We start from the raw sequence: 24,531 nt of genomic DNA on the forward strand, positions 1-24,531 counted from the left end.
GTTAGGATGGTCAAGAATTGACCTAGGTCTAGTGTGTTTGTGTAACTCTTCCTGCTGGTTTTCTGCTTGGAAAAGGGACGTGGCATACTGAATTTTTTTCCTCATTTCTTTATCTAAACGTTAGGATGGTGAAGAACCGATTCACCTGGCTCTACCATGTTTGCGTAACTCTTCCCGCTGGTTTTCTGCCCCCGGTAAATCTGGCTGCGTTTCTCACTCGGCGTCTCACCCGTCTGCGGGAAGGCAGAGGAAGAGGGGCCGGAGTCAAGCCAGGACTTCTCGGTGGCTGCGTAAGGGATTGCGGAGTTGCATCACCCGTGTCCTTCCTAAGTCCTCTCCATCCCTCTGCCCCTAAGCTGATTGTGCCCTAAGCCTGGGCTGAGGCTCGGCGGAGGCTGCGGGTCTGAACCTGGGGGTGGCTTCGGTGAGAAACCAACGCCGCTAATCAAACCTGCCGGCATTTCTTTTAGCAATTCTACCGCCGTTCTACCCGCCCTGTGCTTTCCTTTGTCATTCCTTGCTGCCTTTTCACAGTGTAAGCGACCCAATCTGACTCCAATTTTAACCTCCTTAATTTCTCCCGAATTTCCTCAATGCCCCAATCGAGGTGTCATCCAACACGCTTTGATTTTTTTTTTTTTTTTTTTTTTTTTGGTTTGTAGACTATTTTCCTTAGCGTTAAAGGTTCCTGCTCCACGTGACTTTGGTTTCAGATTGCTTCACTTGAAATAAAGCACCGTCCTGCCGTGTCACAAGCAGCGCCTTTGTGGTAAATCAGAGAGAGACGCGTGCTCCTGGGAAACCGGCTACCGGGATGCCTCGGCCGAGTTCCAGTTCAGCATCCCAATAGACCCTGCTGGATGTTATCGGATGTCAGCTGGGTGTTAAAACAGAGATGCTCTCTGCATTGGGCTAACTGCAACGATTAGAACGATTAGTGTTCTCTCTCTCTCTCTCTCTCTTTTTTTTTTTTAATTAGCGTTTTTCAAAATCTTGATTTAAGGGTTGAATAATTCGTCTTGTTGTTCAACTTATGTGGGCAAAAACAAAGGAAGGAATGTGAATAATTTCCAGCCAAGTAAAAATTCTACTAAATTGTTTTGTTCTTTTTTATTAAAAAAGCAGAGTTGTTTTTTTTTTTTTAAATTTCTTTTTAAACACAGTAAAACATAGATTTTTTTTCACTAGAGTATGTTTCTTGCTTTGGTGTTCAGTTTGTCAGCAGCTAGTCCTTTATCTTCTAATACTTGCAGAATTTTCAGTTTACGTTCTTGTTTCTCAAAACCCAGAACTTCTTTCAAGGGGACTATAGAAGTTCAAATATGCGGATTTTTAGTTTATTTCTTTTTTTTTTTTTTAGTGGTCTCTGGCAGATGATGTTGACATCAACGGCTCCAGGAAATAAGTTAGATTATTGTTTGCTTTGACTTCCATGTTCGTTTGCAAGCAGCTTTCGTTTAAGAAAAAAACAAACAAACAAAAAAACCCCAAAAAAACAAACAAAAAAGGAAAAAAATAAGTCAATCATTTGGTTTCCTCTTGTAGTCATTGGTTTCTGGAAGATGCAGAGGATGAGTGGCTTGATAAAATGGTGTTGACCAGTTCAGCCGTTAACAATATTATATTTAAATAGTTTTTAATTTTTATTTTGGTTTTTTTTTTTTTTTTTTTTGGCAGTATCTGTCTGTAGAAAATTATCGTGGTGAAGCTACATATCCTGCGGGCGAGTTCTGGAAAAAAGAGTATTCTTATTCCGGCGGGGGAATGCGGTTTCAGCTGACGGGAATCGGACGGGTAAGTGCGCGTGTGACGGTCAGGACTGTACTTAGACGAAAGGAATAATACTAAGAATAAATTCGGTGGGCGCGTGGTTCACATCAGTGCGATGGGTTTGGACCCAGGGTTACTTAGGTAGGCGGGAGAGACGGTGTCCAGCTCCATGAAGGCGGAGTAGAGGGTGGTGAGCTGTAGGTCGGGCAGGCTGCCGTGGGGGGCCGCGCTGGGGGGGCTGCCCTTGGGGCTGCTCCCCGGCTGGCAGTGGGACGGGAAACACGGGGAAGACGTTGGGGAGGACGAAATGAGAACCAGGGGGTCCACGGCTAGGCTGTCGTCTTTCAGCTCCTCCCAAAGGTTTCCTGTAACAAACCAAAAATGGGTTGACTCGACTTGCCTTTTTTTTTCTTTTTTTTTTTTTTTAAACGTTGTTCTACAGGAGAAAGTCCGTAATTACACAGTTGCGTGCGCTGTGCGCGTAGCTACTCTTAATGGCTTGTGACGGAGAAAGAAATAACATTTCTTAGATAGTTATTATATGTCCGTCTCCCTAATAAATTGAAACCTGGGAGAAAGCAGCATCAATTTAAGAAAATCACCTCGCTTGATAATTGGCAAGACCCTGATGCAAAAGTATCCTGGTGAAGCGTAACTTCTATTTGAAAAAAAAAAAAACCAAACCCACACTAATTTTGAAAAAGAAAATCGCCTCTTTATAAGATACGGAAGAGCTCATGGCACTTTGTGGGACAAAGCGGCAAATAATATGACTTTACAACTGGCCGCCTCCTGTTTGTACTGAATTGCAAACCGAATTGCCGGACGTGTGATCGACCCGACGGATCGAAACACCCGAAAGGTTACTCTTTTTTTTTTTTTTTTTTTTTTTCTTCCTTAACGTGTCCCAAAAAGTTTCTCGTCTTTCCGCCCAACGGTGCCTGTTGCAGTGAAAGCATTCAATGAGTTACTGCAGGAGGGCTGTATTTTTCGCATGCGTCATGGAAGAGCTCTTCGGGGGGTGGTGGCAGGGAGATTGTTGCTCCGGAGCCGTACCCACCATCTGCAGACTGTCAAATGGGATAATAATTCGCCCTTTTGCTAGAAGAAGTTTGATTTGGGTTTTTTTTATATATATATATTTTTTTTTTTTTTAATATGTGTGTGTGTATAATGTGTTTGCTCCAAGCGTGCAGGCCCGGTCTTAAGTTCCGGGAAGCTCTAAATTGAGATTCGATAATTTTGTCTAGAAAGAAAGTGAAAAGCTTAGATTAGGTTAAATTATTTAAAGGCAAAGGGCAAGGAGAGAGGGGAGCTGGAATTGCGCCACGTCGGTGAATATTCCCGGCACGAACGAGCGTGCTCCAGATTAACTGAGGAAAATGGAAAGAGAAAGGAGTGGAAGGGGAAGAAGCTGAGGATTCCAAAAAAAAACCCAAAACAGCTCCACAACCCTGTGCTGTTAATCTCGGCAAAGCAATCTGGGCATGGCAGGATTGCGGAATGTTTGTGACAGTACAATGGCACGGCAGCTGCCTTCGCTGAGTCACGGAGGTTATTAAGGCTGAGGGTTTTTTACTCCGTCTTTTCGTCGCTCTGCGTTCCATTTTTGGTCTGTGCAGGAGGGCAAATCTTGCGTGTTATTTGCTGCAGCAAGAGCTTTATCATTTGGAACCTCCATATATATATATATATATATATACACACATAAAAAAATACCTATACACACACATAAACTTGGTGGTCTTTTTTCTTCTTTCTTATTTTTGCACGGGAAGCGACGTTCTTAGGGTTCAAAACCCCGTCCGTTCCAGAGGATTCGATTATTTAATATAAAAAACTTTACTGCTTTTTTTTAATATTTGTATATTTAATATAAAAAACTTTTAATATAAAAATACTTTCGTAACTAAGTATTTAAGAACGCACCTCCGAAAATACAATTGTTCGGGGCGTAGATCGTGTGAATGGCTCGTGAAGGGAGCGAATAGCATTCTTCGGAGCAGAGAGGTGGGAGGCGTTTGAATAAACAGCGATAAAGAAAAATGCTAACGTGTTATTTCAGGCGAAATTATTTCTCTTTGTGCCCCTCACGTGACAACGCTCTGGATACGCACGAATTAGTTGTGCATGTTTTCAGTGGAAAATGCGTCTGAATTTAAAAAATACCTTCTAAATACTGGATGGCAGCGCTTGATATCAGCAGTTGTGCTCAAGAGTAAGCAGGGTGGGTTTTTTTTTTGCTTTTTTAAACTCTAGATGTAAATCTGTAGCTTTCCTGGGAAACTTTTTAAAGCTATAGTGCAAAATTCGATGTTGTGCAAAACAATGTGATTGAGTAAGGTGGTCTTTGTAGCAGCGGCAAGGACAAGTAACTAAAAAAGACGGATATAAATGTGTTTTCCTGGGCTGCGTCCCCAGCAGTGTGTCCAGCAGGGCGAGGGGGGGGATTCTGCCCCTCTGCTCCGCTCGGGGGAGACCCCCCTGCAGTGCTGCCTCCAGCGCTGGGGCCACCAACAGCAGAAGGACACGGAGCTGCTGGAGCGGGGCCAGAGGAGGCCACGGAGATGCTGGGAGGGCTGGAGCCCCTCTGCTGTGGGGACAGGCTGAGAGAGCTGGGGGGGTTCAGCCTGGAGAAGAGAAGGCTCCGGGGAGACCTTCCAGCCCCTTCCAGCCCCGAAAGGGTCTCCAGGAAAGCTGGGGAGGGACTCTGGAGCAGGGAGGGGAGCCATAGGATGAGGGGGAACGGTTTTAAATTGAAAAAGGGAAGGTTTAGATGAGATAACGGGAAGAAATTTTTGACTCTGAGGGTGGTGAGCCCCTGGCCCAGGTTGCCCAGAGAAGCTGTGGCTGCCCCATCCCTGGAGGGGTTCAAGGCCAGGTTGGACGGGGCTTGGAGCAAGCTGGGCTGGTGGGAGGTGTCCCTGCCCAGGGCAGGGGGTGGCACTGGGTGGGCTTCAAGGTCCCTTCCAACCCAATCCATACTGGGATCTTACACAGACTGGGATGTGGTGTAACAAGCCTGACTCCACAGAATAGAAATTCCTTGGATACCTACCTTGGAGATCAAAATCAGTCAGGGACGGATTAAGAGCATCGATGTCGTTGCTGAGCTCCCCCTCCTGCAGGAGTGTGCCCGGCGCTGTGTGGGCTGGGGACCCCCTTGCCCCACAGCTGGGGGGCGTCTGCGCCGGCAGCGGGGAGTCCTGGGGGGCGCAGGGCTGAGTTCCGAGCTCTCCTTGAGCCTCTCCAGAAGAAAAGAGGGTCTGAGGGTCAGGTGGCTGTTGCATCAGCGGAGCGGAGATGTGAGGAAAACCCTGGGGTGATGGATAGCAGGCGTTTTGCTGCCCCCCGAGTAAATTTGGTAGTGGGGTCTTGACATGTAGAGGTCCCGAGGCGGGGATGCTGTGTAAGGGCTGGGGGATGCCGGAGGAAAGAGATGGCTCCACCAAGGAATGGGCCTGGACTGCCATCTGCCTGGAGAGGGAGGCACTTGCAACCCCCGTCGGGCTGCAGGACATGATGGAAGATCTCAGCTTTTCACTTTTGTCGCCGATCAGCGTGTCGAGTTCTTCTACAAAACAAGGGAAAAGAAGGGGAGAAGAAAAGAAAAAAAAAAAAAAAAAAAAGTCGGTGACTTGCTTATTCCGAACAGAGCCTTAATTTTCAGAGCCTGCAGCTGGAATTTTAGTGCTCCTCAGGAAATGCGTCAGTGGAATGGCAAACAAAAATGCTCACCCAGATACAAGAAGAACTGCAAAAGCCTGAAATGTTTTTCTAAATTATCATTGCCAAGTGAGTATGTGATAAATTGCATTTTTGTCCTTAAGGTTTGGCTACTTCTCAGTTAATTTCAAAATTTTATTCTTTAGTACTTATTTCAGGGTTAGTTTTATCTTAAAGTGTAGTGAGATGTCAAGAGAGAATGTTATCTCGGTGACGCTTCTTTGGAAGCAATCCCGCAAGCCCAATTCTGCTTTTTAATTTAATTTTTAATTCTGCTTTTTGATTTTTTTTTTCCCTTGTTTTTGCCAATCCCTTTATAACCAGGCAAAATTCTTAAATGCTTCCCTAGATCATGTGCTCTGCTTCCCTTCTACAGCTTGGTGCCCGTTGCAAAGAAAATTTCTGGGGACCAGAGTCTGAGAACGAATACAGTGTCATGTCACTGACCTGGCTTTGCCATACTCTTCCTTACAGCAACCGGGTCTTTCCTCTTCCATTTCTGAAGCTCCTCCTGCATCTTATCAATTTTGGCTGGATTCAGAGCCCACAAACAGCCTTTCCGAGAGGAATTGCCCGACTTGTTTTCAACTTTCTCAAAGCATTTGTTCAAAGACAAGTTGTGGCGCACGGAATTCTTCCAGCCATCTGGAGCTGTCTGGAAAAACAAATCCGATCTAAGAATGGAACTTCAAGGAAAAAAAACACCCAACCAAATGTATGTCCGTTTTGACGGGTGAGATCATAAGGAACGCTGTTTAGATTATACTTTTTACAATACGAAACTTGTACATTAGAAGGAAGCCACAAAAACGTTAAGAGTCATGTTGTGCGGGAAGAGAGGGATCGGATAAACCAGTAACTGATCTTCTAAGCAAGAAGGTTGGCCTTGTCAGAGGGGCTGCGGGCTTTTGAAGAGGGGATTGGGACATCACAAGAATTACGTGTGTAACGAATTCTATTCTAGAACTGCGAACTAACAGGAAATCTATCTTAATCTATTTTGGAACACCTAGTAAAATTTCCGAGGCTTAATTGAAGGATTTACCTGCTACTCGGGCTCAAATTAAGTGTCCAGGCAGACTTCAAAAGGATGTTAGCATGCTGCTGTAGGTGTAACTCTGTATGCTAGCCGATTCCATAGCCCAATGGTTTAATCACAAGCCCTACAGATGAGGTACGGGTTTCTACAGCTGATCGCTGCATCCCTTTGCTTTGCGTTTATTTTTAACTCGGTAGTGGAAGCTGGGAAGTTTTTTAAACTGAACAATAGATCTAAGCTTCGTTAAAATGACTCCTCTATTTTTATTCTACTTCTATTCTGTTCTACTTCTAGTCTACTCTACGAGTGATCAACGAGGGAAATGAAATTCCCTCCTTCCCCTGAGGACAGTTTTGCATTTAACTGAAAAAATGGAAAGAAAAGGAAACGTAGTGCAAACCCTCTGCTGATGCAATTTAATTTTTATAATTTTTTTTTTTCCCCCTGATTGTAAAAGAACTTTGAAAATGATATTGGGGAAATGATATTGGGGAAAATACCCAGCAAAACGGCCCCACTCGGATTCTGATGGGAAATGCCCGTTTGCTTGCTAGGCTGAACTGCTGATCTTGAAGAAACGGCACCGTATCCTTTTAGTGCACGTGGGTTTTCCTGGCGTTGGTTTATTTGATTTCCCTCATTTTCTGCTTACTTAGCCATGCGGCCAGAAGATGCTGCCCATCACGTTAAGGCTTTGTAAATGAGGATGCGCGTTCATCTCGGGAGATTCCTATAGAAAATTCCTGACGTGTCACTTCTTTGCTTTTCTTTTGGTAGGTGTTGTACAACGCGGTTTGTTGCATACCTGCGTAGAGGTGTCTTAGCTCCTTGCCGCTGCGCTATAATCTTAAAAAACCAACGTAAATAAGGGAGCAGGAAAAATGACTTGCTACATAATGGTAGGAATCGACCTGAGAACCCCAACTTCGTTGCAATAGATGCAACTGTTAGTCCAGCTACACTTGCCCTGTCATTGTAAAAGAAAAAAAAGAAAAGAAATTGTAGCTTTTCCTCTGTCAGTCAAATTATTTTCTTTCCAAAAGGTCTGCATTTGCAGAGATGGGAGAAGAAATCTCAAGAGAGAGAGACTTTAGAGCTCATCGTATTACAAAGAATGATCTTCAGTATTAGCGTACGTGAGGCCGTTTTTCTTCTTCTTTTTTTTTTTTTTTTAAATCAATTTTGGATACTTTCTCTTTTCTTGTTTCCAAACCATCCTCATCTGTGCGTCACAAGAATCAAAAGAAATTAAACAACTCTCTGAAAGGTGGGTGAAGTTGCCTCTGTGCCACTATTGCTTCATAAGGGATGCTGCATATTTGTTGTCATAATTGTCCATATCAACCACACAGAATTACTGAACAGGGAGCACAAGAAATAAATATGATTTTCCATAGTCTTCTGAAAGAGGTTAAATATTAAAATTTCCCTTTTATGCGCATTGAGTTTCCTTTCCATTCTTATACTTTACGAATAGGGATCCGTCTCTCATAGAAAGACGGATTTTTGATAGTTTCTCTAATCGTCGCCTAGTGTAACAGCTCTTTTATAAACGGGCCTGGGTGCGTTTTTGCTTTCACATGATACACCAGGAATTTTTGAACATACTTCGCCAGAAATTCGACTTTCATCGGGGATGTAAAATCGGTTCTTTCCTAGCTTCTTGTGAAGGACTGTCTTGTGGGTTAAAGGCCTTAAAAGCCTCGCCGAGGAATCCGAGGGTCAGCTTTAATGCTTGCCGCCTTCATCGAAAAAAATCTAATTGGTTGCGGAAGTTAAAGACGTGTTGTTTACTGAAAATGACATTGTTTTCCCTCCACGGCAGCACGGTTTCTACCCTTTTGGCCCACCTGATGTCAGCATTTCACTATTCTGTTAGCCAGGCCCATAGGTGAGAAAATGTGCATTTCTATTAAAAAAACCAACACAAACACACAAAAACCCCAACCAAAAAAAAAAAAAAAAAAAACCAACGAAAAAAACCCCTCTTTAAAACTCTTTCTGCCATAGGGTAATACTAAAGGTGCTGAATCAGTTTTTCTCCCTGGCGGATGATCTGCAAGTCGCTCTCTGGCAGTTCCAAAAGTAAATGCAACTGTTCCTCCTGGTTGAGACGTGCGCGCCGCTGCCGCGTGAGCTGACCTGAAAGAATATTCATGTTTCTTGCCCTGCGCATGAGGCCACATCCACCCCTGCCTGTGCCCAGACGGGATAATTAGTGTTTCTGCTAAGCACCGGAGAAGATGGGAGTGGCGGGTGTTTCTCAGAGGTTTTTCAGAAGGTGTGGGGGTGTCAACTATGAGATGGTTTTAGGAACGTTAAGAGCGAAAAAGCACAGGGATTTATGCCGGTGAGCGCTGCCAGCAGCCCAACAGGTTCTTGCGTTAAAGGTGGTTTTGCTGAGCAGAGAGTCGTCCACCGAGGTGGGGCCTGAAGGGACACGCCGGTCACAGCCCTGTCACCAGATTTTTAAGTTAACGTTTGATTGCCTGCTAACGAAGGGAGCTTTGGCTCTCATAGGGTCGGGATCCCCTTGCCACGAAGGGAGCTTTGGCTCTCATAGAGTCAGGATCCCCTTGCCACGGCTCCTTTGTGCCACTCGGCGTGGGGCGGACGGAGCTGCGGGGAGAGAACACTCGCTGCTTGGAAGTTCCACCAGACCACAGACCTCTCTAACCTCTTGGACCATTGGCAATAACTCCAATTACCAAGATTAAAGCTTTCTGTTAGACTCACTAATCGCTACAAAGGGAAAAAAGAAAGAAAAAAAAAAAAAAAAAAGGATGACAAGCGAAAAAAATATTATTGTGCAGACCCATTGATCCTGCCCGCCTCTTGAAGTTTAAAGAGTTCAGTGATCTTGCAAAACCCTTTCTCTTTAAATCTAGGTCTCAAGAGAAGGGAGAGGTACATCAAAGAGTAATTCAACTTTAGCTGTGTAGATGGTTTTTTGTTGTGTTTTTTTTTTTTTTTTTTTTTTCTTTTAGGACGTAGGAGTTGGATTGCTCTGTTTCAACTAGAAATGAGATCGTTGCATCATAGAAACTAAATTTGCTGCGGCAGCGAATACAAGTTAATTGGACTAGGCTTGTATCATCTCATGTCTCCCAGCAAGGCTCTGCGCGCGCTTGCACTCTGCTTCTCTCCAGCTTAAATTGCTTCCCCTCCCCCTGTTGCGTCCTGCTATTTAGTGCGTCCTGGGAGCAACAACAAAATGTTCTCTGCTGTTTTTTATATTACTTTGTCTTGCTGAAGGCTCTCCGAAAAAGGGAGGGTAGAGGACATGAGCTTTTGCCATCTATCGACAGTTCCGTGGGCTGCTGCAAAGACCAGAGATAGACGGGGCTCAGTGCCTGCAAGCGTATTTGCTTGCTTATTCTCCCCTGCTTATTTTAAGGATGTTTGGCATGGAACTATTCAATGATTTGACCGTATTAGTAAGTAAAACACAAAAATAAAGCCATCAAAAAATTGTGAATATTCCAATAATACCCCCTGCATCACTATTTTCCTATAATGCACATGGCAGGAGTAACCCCCTTCTCATCAAGCTTTAAAGGAATTAAGAAAAATACACAAGGATCTGAAAAGAAAAAAAAAAATAATAAAATCCACCAAACCCCTGTGGAACAGGCCAGTTTTGATAAGAAGGGAAAAGTTTAGATTAGGTGTAAAACAGTTATTTAAAGCTGTGGTAGAAATACACCTGCTGTAGGGATGAGCATCCGCACACACACGTCTCTATGGACACACACAGACGTATGAACACACATTGACGCGCAAAATATCACAACGCGCAGTATTGACACACAATATATAGTCGAGGAAAGGATTCAGATCCCCCCGTGTCGGAGTAACGTTAAGTTCAGGCCCGGGAAGGTGACGCCGGCAGAGCCACCGCCTCGTGGCTGGGGAACCGCTGCGCGCGTCGGCAGCACCAGCGTCTCGTTTGCCAGCTGCTGCTGAGCTTTGTAATCGATGGTGGTGTAAGACAAAGGAGAAGTCATTTCAGTTTGGCCTGGCGAACAAACGTGGACGTGCCTGTAAAAAACTACTTTTTAATATTCCCGCCTCTCTGCTTGAAACTCAGCCTGTTTTTCTAGAGAAGAGCGATCGGATAAGAACGCGTTTCCCAGAAAGGGCGCGTGAAGCCAAGAAGCGCAGTTCTGCCAAACATCAGTTGCGAGATATGGTGGCCCAGGACCTTTTCCACAATCCTCAAACTATTTCCTTTTGCCTTACTAATTTTTCTTGCAACCAGTGGTGAACGCGTGGAAAAATAGAGTTGATAATCTCGGGGACAAAATCCAAACCTTTGCAATTTATTCTTCTTTTAAAAATGAAAGAAAAAAAAAAAAAGTACAGCTACCGTGTTCTTGTCGCGTGCCGTCCTGCCTTTCCTTTCCCTCTTTAGATTATTGTCGTTACTTAATTTCATGTGTTTTGCCTAAAAATCGGTTGTGTCCCTGTGACTTCACAAAGTTCGAGCGCTTCGGATTTGTTTCAGTGGGTTACGACCAGTCGCGACGCGATGTGATACTTCTTGAATTATCGTGGCAGGTTCCTTTAGTTTTTTTTCTCCCTTCCCTTGCTGGTAACAAATAACAGAGCCGCTAGTGATTCCTTTGGGAGGAGATCTGGGAATACAGGTGGGGAACGGATCCTAACAGTTCTTCCTTCATGATAATGTGGATTATTTTTCTCTGATTATCGGCATGTTTAAATTTTTTTTTCCCCCAGGCATTATTTATCCTCACTTAGTGTCCAAAACCATTGCAAAATTGTATCCAAATGTTTATTTTTAGTAATTCTTAGCGTTCTTGTCTTAATATAGATGTTTGAATTGCCTTTCTGTAGTTAATTTAAATTTATTTGAATTGCTGCATGTTTATTTGCGGTAGGCAACGGGGCGGACTCGTGTTGCTTTATTTTCGGTTTTGGGCCTTGCCGACAGTCGCGGGGCACCTGGCGCGGACTTTCGGGGAGAGGTTTTTGAAGCATCAGCAACGCGTTGGGCATCAGTCGGCGGTTCTATTACAGCTCGTTTTAAAACCTTAACTGTAATCCTCCCGCTCTCGGATCGTGCGCTGACTCATCTCTTCCCACTGGCGTTCCAAGGGCAGGAAACCATTCTCTTCTAGCAGGGATTTAAATTTCAACAGTATCTGCTGCAAACTGTACAGCCTTCCCTTCACCGCCATCGCTGTGTAATTATGAGCTTAGTACCATTTATTACGTCCTGCACTTTCCTTTGTGCAGTGCATGCCGGTGATGGAGTTGCCTCAGACCGACATCCCAGCTCCGGAGCAAGATGACCTTGACCCTCTGCTTCCCCACCAGCCTGGAGCTGCGACCGACGGCAGAGGAACCCACAAGACCAGCCCTGCCTGCATTTGAGAGCCAAGAGGAAGGAACGGCTGGGGTTTTAAAAAATAGTTCTTCTTTTTACAAGTTGTTAGGGAGGAATGGCCGCTGTCACCGGCACAAACTCAACGTTGGGACGGTTCTTAATAACTTTTTGTGTTAAATAATACTGCATGTCATGTTCAACCAGCCTAAAATGTTGGGTAGTTTGCGTTTAGGAAGGGTTATAGCGTGAGTTCCCGTTAACGTACTGAGAAATTATCCCTTTTCGTAGCTTGAATCCCCTCCCCTATTCCCTCTGCTGCCTGGCAAGCTTGGGAGAGATTCCCCCTCTCCCTCTGGAACTCACCTTAAAGTAAGGAAAGTGTTCCGTCATGAAATTGTAAATCTCGCTGACCGGCAAGCTCCCTGTCTTGCTGTTTTTGAGTGCCATGAAGATCAGGATGCTTTAGGGAGAGAAAGAAAAGTATTTTAGCCTGGTCTGCTTGACTCCTCAGAGGCAGAAACACCCCCCCTCCCTGTTTTTCAGTGTGTGTAATTACTCCGGCTTTCACTGGCATAGCAGGAATACCTGAATGCTTAAAGTTTCCACCCGGTTGTTTATAAGCAATGTCCTTACACCGCGTAACTTCTAAAAGTAATTCTCGAAGCGCATAGAGAAGGTCCAACCTGGGTTGAAAGTAAACTAAGAGAAAGTGGAATGAAGCCCACGGCCTTCGAATCCTGCGAGCGCGCGTTTACTGAAGGTTGTGTTTGAGTGCTTAAACTGATAAAGGCCCCGAAGTGAACACCAGGCTGACGGGGACAGAAGGTACAATTAAAATTTAATTGTCTGATCTGCTTTGCTAGACTGCTACGTGGGGGCTAAACCTGTGCGGTGACTGGCACAGCTGATACGTTTTCTAGGCATTTCCTTGCCCTGGTAACCAGAGTTAAAAAATAAAGTAGTTTTAATAGAGGCCCTGGAAAAGGCAATCAAGTGTGATTAGTCTCGTGCCGATGGAATTTGCAACACCTGAGCTTTCCTTTTAGAGAAAGATCTAGCATTTGGGGGGGGGTGGTGATTGGGACCGTTCAGATGCTTTACAACATCTCCTTTCCCTCCGCCTTGGCCCCAGAGCCTGGAACATCTTGGGATTCACACGAAGAGGACAGAGCACGCCGGGAACCAGACACATACCAGTAAGCACGTTATTGCAAATTATGCTGGAAACGGGCCATGGGTAAACAGTGTATTTCCTGTCACATGAGGACTCGGGGCGGGGGGGGGGATAAAATAAATATTTTATTACCTGTAGGAGTAGATGGGTTTGGGAAATAGAGGCTGCTGGGATTCTTGACCGCTTTGAGGAGCGATTCTTTGGTAAGGGTAGTGTGAAGAAGTAATGTAAGTCACAGGGTAGCTGCCTCCCGAGGGATACTGGGGATACAAGAAAAGAGACGTTACCTGGCTCAGCAACAAGCTCTCGAAAAATATTTCTTTCTTAATTAACAGTATGAAACTCCTTAGTTCTGAGGATATTGTCCTCTGCCCACGTTTAATAGCTGTTGTGCCAAGTCAGACGTAAAGCCTTTCTAGCATGGCATCGGGAAACACTAATGTTACCAGCTAACGCTCAACAAGTAGAAGAAACAGGGCATGTACAACATTACACTATGTAGGTAAGTAAATGAATGGTATGATTTTATTTATATAAATAAAAAAGAAACAGAATAAAGTACTTCAAACAATATGCACCGTAGGAAAAATAAGCCTATTAAGTAAAGCCTCTAAAAATATAGGAAGAAACAGGGGAGTTTTGACTGAGCCTTGTTTGGTTTTGTGTGCTGGGGTTTTTTGTTTTTTGTTTTTTTTTTTTTTTTTTAGGTGGAAGGGGATACAAGAAGGCAAAAATTCAAAGTGTAGAAAACCTACTTCCAAGAGAACAGCAGCCCAAAGCATGTGTTCAATTTGCTGTTATCGGGCAAGGGAGGAAAAAAACCCCAATGATGACACCAAAAGCTTTAGTGGATGGCAGCGGAATATATATATATATATATATATACACACACACACACACAAAGGGAATGTATTATTATAGAATAAGTTAGTAATGTCATTCTGGGGGTAAGGAGAGTGGCATATGAGACATTTCTCATGGGTGGTTTTCATATTGCCCAACTTGTGCCAAAGCTGTGAGGTTCTCTCATAGTCAATGACAAGAGCCGGGGAGTTCAAGCGCTGTTGACCGCCACCTCGAGCAGCTTCTTTCCCCCCCCCCGCCCCCGTTTTCTATACTGCAAAGCTAAAAAGAATAGTCAGGATGCCTAAAACCAGACAGCGTTCATGCTACCCTAGCCCTAGGGACAAGCTGTGGATGCTCCCTGAGACCGAAATGCCGAGTTGTCTCTTGCGGAGAGCCCTGAACCTCCCAGCACACACCGAGGAACTGCGATCCCCGGGAGAGAAATATGTCCGGAAAAAAAAAAAAATAGTTGAAAGAGGTAACGCACATACACAGCCTTGATTGCATCAGCGTTTCTGCAGGTTTACTCTCAATTTTTTAGCGCAGCAGTTGGTCACATAGTCTTTTTTTTTTTTTTTTCTTCCCTTTTTTTTTTTTTCCCCCTCCAAATTAGAGTTCAAACCTGCTGGCAGGCAACTTTCGAGAACAAAGGAACACTACCCGGCGCAGGTAAGATACCATCAGTTGGCTCCCCGTGAACTCGCAGCTCAGTGCGAGAGGAATTTCTGCCTCTCGCAGACGGATCTTTCCAGATGCCAGGGCCAGGGCACGGCCAAAATTAGGGAGTCGTGTCGTAGGCTATTAAAAAAGCCCTACCTGCGTGCCTTCCCTGGGACTGCGGGGTTGCTGAGCCCTGCTCTAGTGTTTTACTGCTTACCTCCAGCAGTCCTGTGGCAGGAGGTTTTTATGGTTCCTCTGAAAGATTATTATGTAGCTTTCCGGCCTTGTTGGGAAAAATTTCTTTGGCAATTAATTTATACATCTGAAGTTTCTTACTCTCAGTCCTATTTTCCAATAGTTTCCGTTGCTCTGGGTCTTTGGCCCCTTGAAACCCCTGTGAGAGGTTATCACGTGCTCGCAAAATCCTCGTGGTTTATTTATTTAGCCTGGGTTCCTAATGACTTATTTCAGTTCCTCTGTAATTTTATTGTTGTTGCCGCCGGAGTTTTTTTGCCTGGTTGCTTTTATCTTTCTAACGTTGAACTGCCTGAAACGGGATGGGGGGGAACAAACCCCAACACACGGAATACACTCATTCGTTTGCAGGGTGGAAGAAATGAGATGTACGTAATTAATCAGGTCCTGCCTCGTTAAACTAAATACTGGGCAAAACTGCAGTTTCCAGAGCAAGCTGCAAACTGGTTTCCGTGTGCGTTCGTTGCTTTGCTGCATTGGGGGAGTAGAAAACTGGGCAATTCGTACAATAATTTGGGTTTTATTGGTGTTAGTGGCCCTTTGAAGGGAATACTGAGACGGGACTGGTTGTGGTGTCACATCACCAAAGGCAAGAACTGGGCGTTTTAAGGATTATTTCTGTTTTATTGGTTTCGTTACTGCTTTTTGAGGGAGCAGAGCCTGGGGAATGGTCTGGTAGGACAGGCTGGAGCTGGTTTTGCTGTCGCCCAACTGGCATGAAAGGTGTCCGTCTTTTATGGTGGGTGGGTGAGCGACTTCTGTAAGTGTCTGCTGTTTCTTTCAGGTCAGTAAGAAGTAATTTTTTCTTATGAGTCATCATCGGTGTTGTGCCCAGCAAAGGGGAAGGTGAGGCCATTTTATCATTTGGACAACATTAACGACGGAGTTGATGTCTCTCATCCCTCTAATGAAAAGTGAGGCGTGGTTCGACCGTCCTTCAGCGTGGGCCGAAGGGCCCGTTCTCTCCAGCGTAAACTTCCTAGCGATTCAAATAGCTCCAAAACTGCTCCGTTCGCATTTGAAATGTAAAGTATTGAAATTCTGGAGCTGCTTCATGCAAAAAGGTGGTATTCCCCGTCGTCTTGGTCTTGTACCGCGTGTTTTTTCATTTCCCGGGAGCTGTTTATGGCACAGGGACAACAATTCTACATTGCTCTGCCTTTGGCTGCTTATGCCTATAGGTCCTTTCCGCCGAGGAGTAGAACACCTTGCCATATCTTTACTATAGTAATGTGAAAAAACACAAATATTGAATAGTCTAAGAGAAACCTGCTGCCTGTAGGAGCTCTGTCACAGTGCCAGCCTGCAGGTGGATGGAAGCCTTTCCTCTAAGTGCTTGTCGTGTCTTGCCTCGCAGCTCCCAGAAGGTGTATTTCAGCTTTAATTTTGTAGGTTTTTTTTTTTTTTCAATGTGGTTAATGCCGATGCGCAGTAATAGCGCTGGTATCAAATCGGCAGTGGCAGGGGAAGGCTGCCTGCTTCGGGATGAATAAAGAAATTAAAAAATATTCAAATGAATTAACAAGCTAACTGGAGCTTTCTGCTAGAGCAAGACACAAACCCGACGTTTATACTGCGTGTGAGATGGAGTCCCGGTGGGGAACTGGTATATTGGCAGCTCCCCAGCGGGGAGCTCTATATGGGCAGCAGAGCTTTTGTGGCAAGTTAATCCTTCATCTGGGGCCCTCTTCTTCTAAAACAGCAGTAATAAAACCAATTAGTAAGATGGGATGGTGGTGTAATATCATCTTCCTTTTTATCCTGTTAAGTTTATTATTACCTTTTCTCGCTTTGATTTGAGTTTTAGGCTAACAAGAAAAAACAAGTAAATTATCATGGCGTTGGTAAGAACGTAAAAGATAGTTGTCTTTTTACCACAATATAGGGAAAAGGAGAGGGGAAAAAAAAAAGTTTCAGTAAATTTTAGCTAGTGGAATGCCAGAGCGATAGGTTAAAGAAAGAGGCAGGAGTGAGATTATTCTCTGGCCGTTATTTCCTGACTCGTTGCAGAGGAACTGCTTCTTTCTGTGCCTTCTCACATCTCTTTAGCATCCGTACACTTCTCAAGCTGAGGACAGCGGGTACGAAAAGCCCTTTATGTCGAAACTATTTGAACTTCGGTAGTCGGCGGACGCCCTGAGCAAATGGGTCTGCCCTTGTGCGACACCTCCTCGGAGAAGAACCTCTGTGCCCCCGCGTCCCTGAGCTGGGTTAAATACAAAGTCCAGATGGCGGTGAGGGACCGGCCACCGCTGAGGGAGCGGGAGGAGAAAGGTGACGGTAAATAGGAACCTGGTTTTGGAAGTTTACTTCATGCAAGCATCCGTGCCTCGCCACAACATCGCTTAACTCTTCCAGGCACTGGAAGTTCAGAAAAGCTGTAGAAGTCCCTGAAGGTCTCCAAGTGGTTGGTAAAGTTACGCCCTATTCTATTCCCCTCTGTGTCTGAGGGGTTACATACTGTAATAATGAGACACCTTCCGTTAAGTTTCAGTAAGCAGGGCGGGGAATTTGTAAGTATAAGAAATACACACTTAAAAATATGAAAATCCACCACTTTCCCTCTTCCTTAGTAACGTTTTACAAAACTCTAACAAATGAAATTCCTAAAAAGTCGCCCGTGACAGATGACTCAATTTTATCGACGATCATAAAATTCCTACGTGTGTCTATGCTTGTTCTTTATGGTCATTCAGCATCTCTTTTCAAAAGTTACCTAAATTTCCCCTTACAGAAAATCACGCCAAAAATAACCTTTCTTTTTCCTCACGAGGGACTAAATCCTGACGATGAATGGTCTAATTACTATTTCAGTGACTCAGAGTAGTAGCACCGTAGGAATTAACAATCCCAAAGAAATACCATACAGTAACCTGACTTGTGTTTTCTTTGCACGGTTTTAAATCACTGCTCTGTCAGTCATATTTCTTATACTTCTTGAGCAAGTTGCATGAGACGGTACAGTTGATTCCGCGACGTCAGTCATCAGTCAGCGAGATCAAAGGAGTCGTAACTCAAGTGTGAGCTTTTATGTTCAAATACTTTCTATATATATATGAATTTCCTGTAAGCTTAATTTAATTCAGTTCTAATGGTTGGGAGTTTTGGTGGTTGTGCTGTTTTTGCAGGTGGATTTCTGCCTATGTATCTGGAAAATCCTTGTTGCCTTAATTTCACCTTAAATAAGGTTGGGGTTTTTTTTGTTGTTTTGTTTTTTTTTAAAGTAGGGTGTTTCAAGCATATTTTTATCTCCTCAAACACCTTTTTTTTTTTTTTTTTTTGCTAAAAATTTTGTACGTTGCGGATAACTGAGCGTAAAAGAGGAAAATGTCAATGCACTGAAGAGCACCACCGTTTTATATCTATGGGGAATTGTTTAAAGATATTTCCTGGTCGTGAAAATTACTGTCTGTAATAGACACCCTCCTTCTACACCAAGGTTTCAAAGCTCAGTAGACCGCGCTCGCTAACCTCTCAAAATCCGTGCTAGGATCGCGTGTAAGGTTAAGGTAAATACGTGTGATTTTTACAAAGATGCTGTGCGCATCCTGCTTTGAAACTAGGCACCGCCACGTATTCAAAAGACACCCAAACACGCTCAAGAAAAACAAGGTGTCAGTTACTCCTGTGCCTTTTTAGCATGAATAATCTAGTCACATTACGGAAGAACAACCTTAATATCGTGCGCGCTCATGCATCATCAGCATTATTGTCAATTAGGCTTCAGCTGAATAATCTTTCACTGGGGATGATGTAAGAGTGAAAAGGTTGCACAAGAGGTGCGTGTGCCATCAAGCACAAAGAAAGGGTGCATCATCTTGCTGCTAAAATTTTGCTTTAGTGGTGGTTTTTCTATGTTTGATCCGAATTTTAAGTATACAGTCACCCATACTTAATTTTTCACTCTGAAGTTAAAGCACAGTCAATTCCCTTGGATCCCAAAAGGCCAACAATTATGTTAATAATTTATCTGGTTTCACAGCCAAGTTTCTTGAGTGTAATGGTGAAAATACGAATAAGTACCAAGATTCCATTTTTTACGAGGTGGGTTTTTTCTTTTTCTTTTTTTTCTGGATGACCATTTAAAAAATGCATTTAGATCCAGCTCTTCTAAGGTCTTATTGTCATAAACAAAATGTATGTATACAAACATGGTCCCGCGAACACAAAACTGGCGGGTATTTTTTCACCTGTCTTTTTGTGTTATTACCATAACTCCCGTACCATTACAGTGCTAGAAATAGAGGGGATTTTGGTCTATATATTGTACTGACCTGGTGGAAAGGATGCGAGGGGCAATACATCTGCTGCACGGGAGGCTGGTAGCAATAGAGACCGGGCTGCCCTTCCAGCGGGGATGTCCTAAGCTTCATGTCTGAGTCCTGCTAGGAAATATTTAAGGGAAGAGTGATCAGAGAAGAACGGTTTAAAATAGAATAATTGTATTAGTTACTGTTCTGATTTGTCTTTCATTATACACATTACTTTTTTGGACTTGATTCTATGTGACGCAGAATTTGTTTTGTTTTTTTAGTGGTACGTGGTCTCCTATGAGGACAGGCTGAGAGAGTTGGGGGGGGTTCAGCCTGGAGAAGAGAAGGCTCCAGGGAGACCTTCCAGTCCCTAAAGGGGCTCCAGGAAAGCTGGGGAGGGACTCTAGAGCAGGGAGGGGAGCTGTGGGACGAGGGAAGGTTTAGATGAGACATTAGGGAGAAATTCTTTGCTGCGAGGGCGGTGAGCCCCTGGCCCAGGTTGCCCAGAGAAGCTGTGGCTGCCCCATCCCTGGAGGGGTTCAAGGCCAGGTTGGACGGGGCTTGGAGCAACCTGGGCTGGTGGGAGGTGTCCCTGCCCAGGGCAGGGGGTGGCACGGGGTGGGCTTCAAGGTCTCTTCCAACCCAACCCATTCTGATTCTATGATAAGAAGAAACATTGTTTCCTGCGTTTAGATAATTACTACTTTAAGAAAGGAAATCCTGGTCCAAATTCCATGCAAAGAGCAATTCGGAAAATGTCGGTTTCTGTTTATCTTTTTCCCCTCCAGACACCGGCTGCGTACTCCAGCTTCATTCCTGAGCCTGCGCACGTGCCCCTCTCTCTTTTTCACGCTCCTGGTCAGTGCCTCAAGCTGGAGTTCTGTCGTTAGGTGGAGGGTGAGTTCTTAATGCACAGGAAAGAGGTGGCGGAGAAGAATCAAACTAGGCTGACGACTCAATTTGAGCAAGATATAGGAAATACAGTAAGAACGTGATTTATTTCTGCGACTCTGGAAATAAACATAGAGAAGTTGGTCAAGTCTCAACTTCTCGGAGCTCTGCCCATCTCCTGTCCCGGGTTCTACGTTGGGCTCGGTTCTGCCAAGGGCTCGGGCTCCTGGATGTTAAATTTTGCTGCCTTTTAGTGCTGAGTGCGGCATGTGGGTGTGTGGTAACACCGGCTGCTTTAGCAGAGAAATTCAAACAAGGCTCTTGGTAGAGCTCTGGTGGGTCACGAACAGCACGGGGAGGGATGTGTCCTTATCCCCGCGTCTGCGACCGACTGCGGGTTCCTTCCCCCACTTAACATCCACAGCCAGGAATTCCCTTCTGAGAGCTGATGTCATAAACATCGTATTATTTCGAGGAACTAGTAACATTTATCCTTTTGTTTTAAAGCAGGGCCATAACGACCATCTCTTATGGTATAGACTAGTGTGGGTGTACGTATTAGACTTGATTTGATAGTAGGCACCCAGCAAATGCCAGATCCAGCATTAATGAGCGTCCATGCTATTTTGGTGGCGATAAGATGAAGTTTTTCAGAAGCGTCAGCTTGCCAGCAGCGTGTAAGCTATTTCAGAGCCTCGATGTTCTGCGCTGGCTGAAGAACGCGGCCTTTCTTTTCCAAGCAGTCACCTGTACTCGGTAAAAAGCTGCTGCAGGGCCAGCTTTACGTTCTCTACCTCTTGCAGCCCAGGGATTTGGGAAGGCAATGGGAATTTTTTTTTCATCAGCTGCTTACAGGTTTTGCATTAAACTCATCTGACCTAGATGAGTATTTATCCAGGAAATAAGAGATTTAGATCAATTTCCTCCTTAACCTGGATGGCTTCAATCCCCAGGTATGTACCCTGACAACATCCTTCCATTCCCTGGTAAATTGTCTTAATCCAATTAAGATTTTTTTTTTTTTTTGCCCCCTCTTTCTTTTGGTAACCCTCGAATTCTTTGCCTCACAGCCATTTAGAACCAGTGGCTAGGGCCCTCTCCTGGCAGATGGAGTCATTGTTTTTGTCCGATGATGATGACGAAAACACGCTTTACACTTTGGATCCCAGCAGAGATACCTTGCGGAGATCCCGGAGGGTAATTTACCTGGCTTTTCAGGGATCTCTGCGCTGCCCTAAATACGCAGTCGCCTCTATCCAGTGTGTGAATTAGCCCAGGTGCCTTTACGTTGCACGTGCCATAAACACATATTTAATTTTAAATAGTGCTGATGTCTTAGAGTTTCTCTTCGATTTGCATCGAGAAAAACGCAGGTCAGCTGAAGTGTTATAACAAATCTGGTACACATGCCCTCGTGCTTGAAAAGTATTGCCTTGTTAACGTTTGTCCCTTGAAAATACCAGTTGATGACAACTGCCCGTTGTCCGGAAGAATTTGGATATTTAGGATTTGTGTATTGTGTCTAGTGGAAAATCATTTGTCCTTGTGCACCTTTCTGAGGGCTGTTTTTCAGTAGAGAAAGGCCATAAAATAGAGAACTCTGACAAATAAATATGGGTGTCTATCCTGAGCTCTAGCCTGCAACTTGACAGGAGACTAAATGTCCATGTATTCACATTAAGAGATAAGAAAATAATTCCAAAAGTATATTTTTGCCATCGAAAACAGGAAAAAAAAAATTAGAAAAAATACTGACCATGACTTGTGAACCATGATCTTGACCCGCGGTGCTGTACTGGAGGCTGTTACACCATGGTTGTTCGGTGGAGATGTTCGGAATGTGTGTAGGAAATGACTCCGACTCGTCAGGACCTGTAGATGCCGGTAGACCCTCAAAACCATCGATGCTTCTAGCGTTTTTGAAGGGTGAACCTTCTGGTGGGAGGGCTTGGTGTGCTTCCTGGAAGACATCTTCGCTGATCTGCCTCTTGTAAGGGTGGAAGGGGTTTCTGCTGCTCTTGAGAAACCTGTCATAATTTCCTACAGTACTTTCCTCGTAACTGTACCGCCTGAACTTCTCCGTACTGAAAGACGCTTTAAATTTGTTCTTGCCGCAGTGAATTCCTTGGCTTGTAGGGTATCTCCCATGAATTTGATCCTGGGCCGGAGAAGCAGGGCTGGGGCTGTGAGAAGACTCTGAACTCTTCCTTTCTGTCCTGCCGTCTGACTCATATGGTTGGCAGTTATAACTGGGATTATCCTGCAATGAATTATTGGCATTTACTTAGGATTAGTATGAGCAAACATTTTATTATTTTCATTATTTACCAAAAAAAAAAAGTTACATTACAAATATATTATTCATGAGAAGTATAAAGTTCCTAGTCGTAGCCGCCTTCACGCAGAGAAGCCCTAAAAAATCTAAAGGGTTTTCTGGTTACTTGGTATCCAAAACGGTTCAAACCCAAATTATTAAAAGCGTTGAGAAGACCGAACTACCTCGGGAAAAACAGGGTGTCTTAGGTGACTATCGACTAGTCGGTCTGACAGTTCCAGGCAAAAGATGGTGTATGATCAAGTGATGATGGATTAAATGACAGGAATACGATAAGTGCGAGACTTGTCACACACGAGTTTAGTCAAATAAGCTTGATCTTATTCCCTGCTGGTGTTACAAGCTGCCAGATACGTCGCTCGTTACATCACTTCCTTTCATTAACTCCGGGAGATGGGTAGGCTCTGGGCAGACATTTTGACCTTCTTCCTGGCTCATCTCCTCCCTTCCCTTTTGCACAAAAAGAAAATAACAGCTACTAAAGTGCTCTTTGATCTAGAAGAGAAAGGCTTGACGAGAGCCAGTGTCTGGATCCTGAAGCCGGACACATTCCGGTTAGAAATTATGCGTATTTTCCCTGACATCAAGGGTGAATAACAACTTGGATGCCCTTTGAGAAGACACGCTTAAGCCCAAGAGCAGGCTCTGGGGTTTGGCGAAGGGGAAAATGTGATGTTCTGTGTTACACACAAAGTCGGACCAGGTGATCGCGTGGTCCCTCTCCTCCTTCCCCCTCCAAATCCATGTTGGTCTTACAGTATTTTAGGAGAATGGGTAAAGGAATGGAGTTTGTTCTTCTTTGCGGAAGAACGGGATTTCAGGAAGCCCCAAAGGGACGTTAGCACAGAAGCCAGCGCTTTCTGCGGAGCGGGGCATGGCACAGCTCTTTCATTCACCTGCACGTGCGTCTGTGTGACAAAGTTATAATGTTCTGTTCCGTCCCGGATTCCCGCAAAAAAGCGAATCCGACCCCATGACGCTTTGGGGCTTCTCACGTGAAAACGAAATTGCTCGGTTTGTAACTTCCTAATTCTTACTTCCTCGCTCTCCTCTGTAGTCCTAATACACGTGTTTATGGCATCTTTCGCTAAATGAGAATTTCAACACCCCCCCCATATTTAGTTACAGAAAGCCGTATGAACGGCAGCGCTGCCACCTCCCCGCCTCCAACTCGCAGCGTAAAAGTAGGACGATGGTGATTTTGCTGTTGCCCGATGGAAACCCCTATTCTCAGTCCTACTTTTGTTATGAAAGGGGAACGTGATGAATATACAGGCAACTGGAGAGAGATCCTTTTATTCCCAAAAAAAAAAAAAAGTCCCAAGGAGTTCTGACGTGCTGGGAGGTATCCTCTACCGGCAGGGAGTAGACAAAAAGGTTCTGATGTGTCTCTGTCTGCTTTTTATTTATTTATTTTAGAAACAGGATGAGAATTAGTTTAAGTGTAGCATTTTTACTGGATTAGTAGCTAGGGGGATTGCCGGTTTTGTTTTTAAAATAATAGGATTTTTAAGCAATTGAATAGGAAATTTAGCGTGGAGTTTAAGATTAGCTCAGAATAACACCTCAGGTTCCTACTCTTAATGAATGAAACTTTCAATGTTTACTTTTTTTTTACCATTTAAGTACGATGAGATTTGGTACAGTAATCGCTGAACATTGAATTTGACCTCTGGAGAAAGAGAACAGAACTGGTCCATCTCACTCACAGTTTGCTGAACTGGGGATCCTGACCCCCCCTGTGCCTTCATGAAGTCTTGTTGGTCCCTTTCCAGAGTGTCCGAAGAAGAAAATTTAATATTAGATTGATCTTGGAGCAGTGAAACCATTACCAAATCCACGTCAGATGGAAATCCTGTGATGGGGAGAAAAAAAAATAAAAATCAAACGACAATAAATATTTTCTAAAACTGTAAAGAAACCACCGTTGCATGTACAGATGACTGGGCGGTGTTAGATCTGCAGCTGGACGATAACCCGCTGTGATGAATTCCTAACGCAGTTGAATTTCTTATTTTTATTTTTTTTTTTTTTAGCCCTTAAAGAAATGTTCTGTTGGCGCAATTACAATGAAGATGCGATACCGAGTTTAGATGGATTTCCCGCACAGGTTTTATAGCAATAAGTTATTACTTTGCTTTCTGTAGGTTCATGACTGAATGACAACGTATGGCTTTGGGGTTACGCAAATTTAGCAATCTTGCTTTAGTGAGAGATTGTTAGATAAATGCA

General features: G+C 44.2%; 1 protein-coding gene across 1 annotated transcript; it reads right to left on the reverse strand.

Annotated features, from left to right (window-relative positions):
• Positions 1–1,872: 1,872 nt before the first annotated feature.
• Positions 1,873–24,128, reverse strand: FOXN1 (forkhead box N1). The gene is made up of 8 exons (XM_063342065.1): positions 24,009–24,128; positions 21,721–22,224; positions 19,095–19,205; positions 13,192–13,319; positions 12,249–12,345; positions 5,944–6,151; positions 4,829–5,344; positions 1,873–2,135 (listed from the first exon to the last, which is right to left on the reverse strand). The coding sequence occupies exons 1-8, from the start codon at positions 24,126–24,128 to the stop codon at positions 1,873–1,875; spliced, it is 1,947 nt and encodes a 648-aa protein (XP_063198135.1).
• Between the last annotated feature and the right edge of the window lie 403 nt (positions 24,129–24,531).

This window comes from Chroicocephalus ridibundus, chromosome 7 (assembly GCF_963924245.1).
Source record: "Chroicocephalus ridibundus chromosome 7, bChrRid1.1, whole genome shotgun sequence".
Classification (NCBI taxonomy): domain Eukaryota; kingdom Metazoa; phylum Chordata; class Aves; order Charadriiformes; family Laridae; genus Chroicocephalus; species Chroicocephalus ridibundus.

Coding starts and splice junctions, on each gene's coding strand:
- FOXN1 (XM_063342065.1), bottom strand. CDS start 24,128: ATGGTTTCACTGCTCCAAGATCAATCTAATATTAAATTTTCTTCTTCG. Junction 19,206..21,720: donor ATCATGGTTCACAAGTCATG/GTCAGTATTTTT, acceptor AATATTTCCTAG/CAGGACTCAGACATGAAGCT. Junction 5,345..5,943: donor GAAGAGTATGGCAAAGCCAG/GTCAGTGACATG, acceptor CTTGTTTTGTAG/AAGAACTCGACACGCTGATC.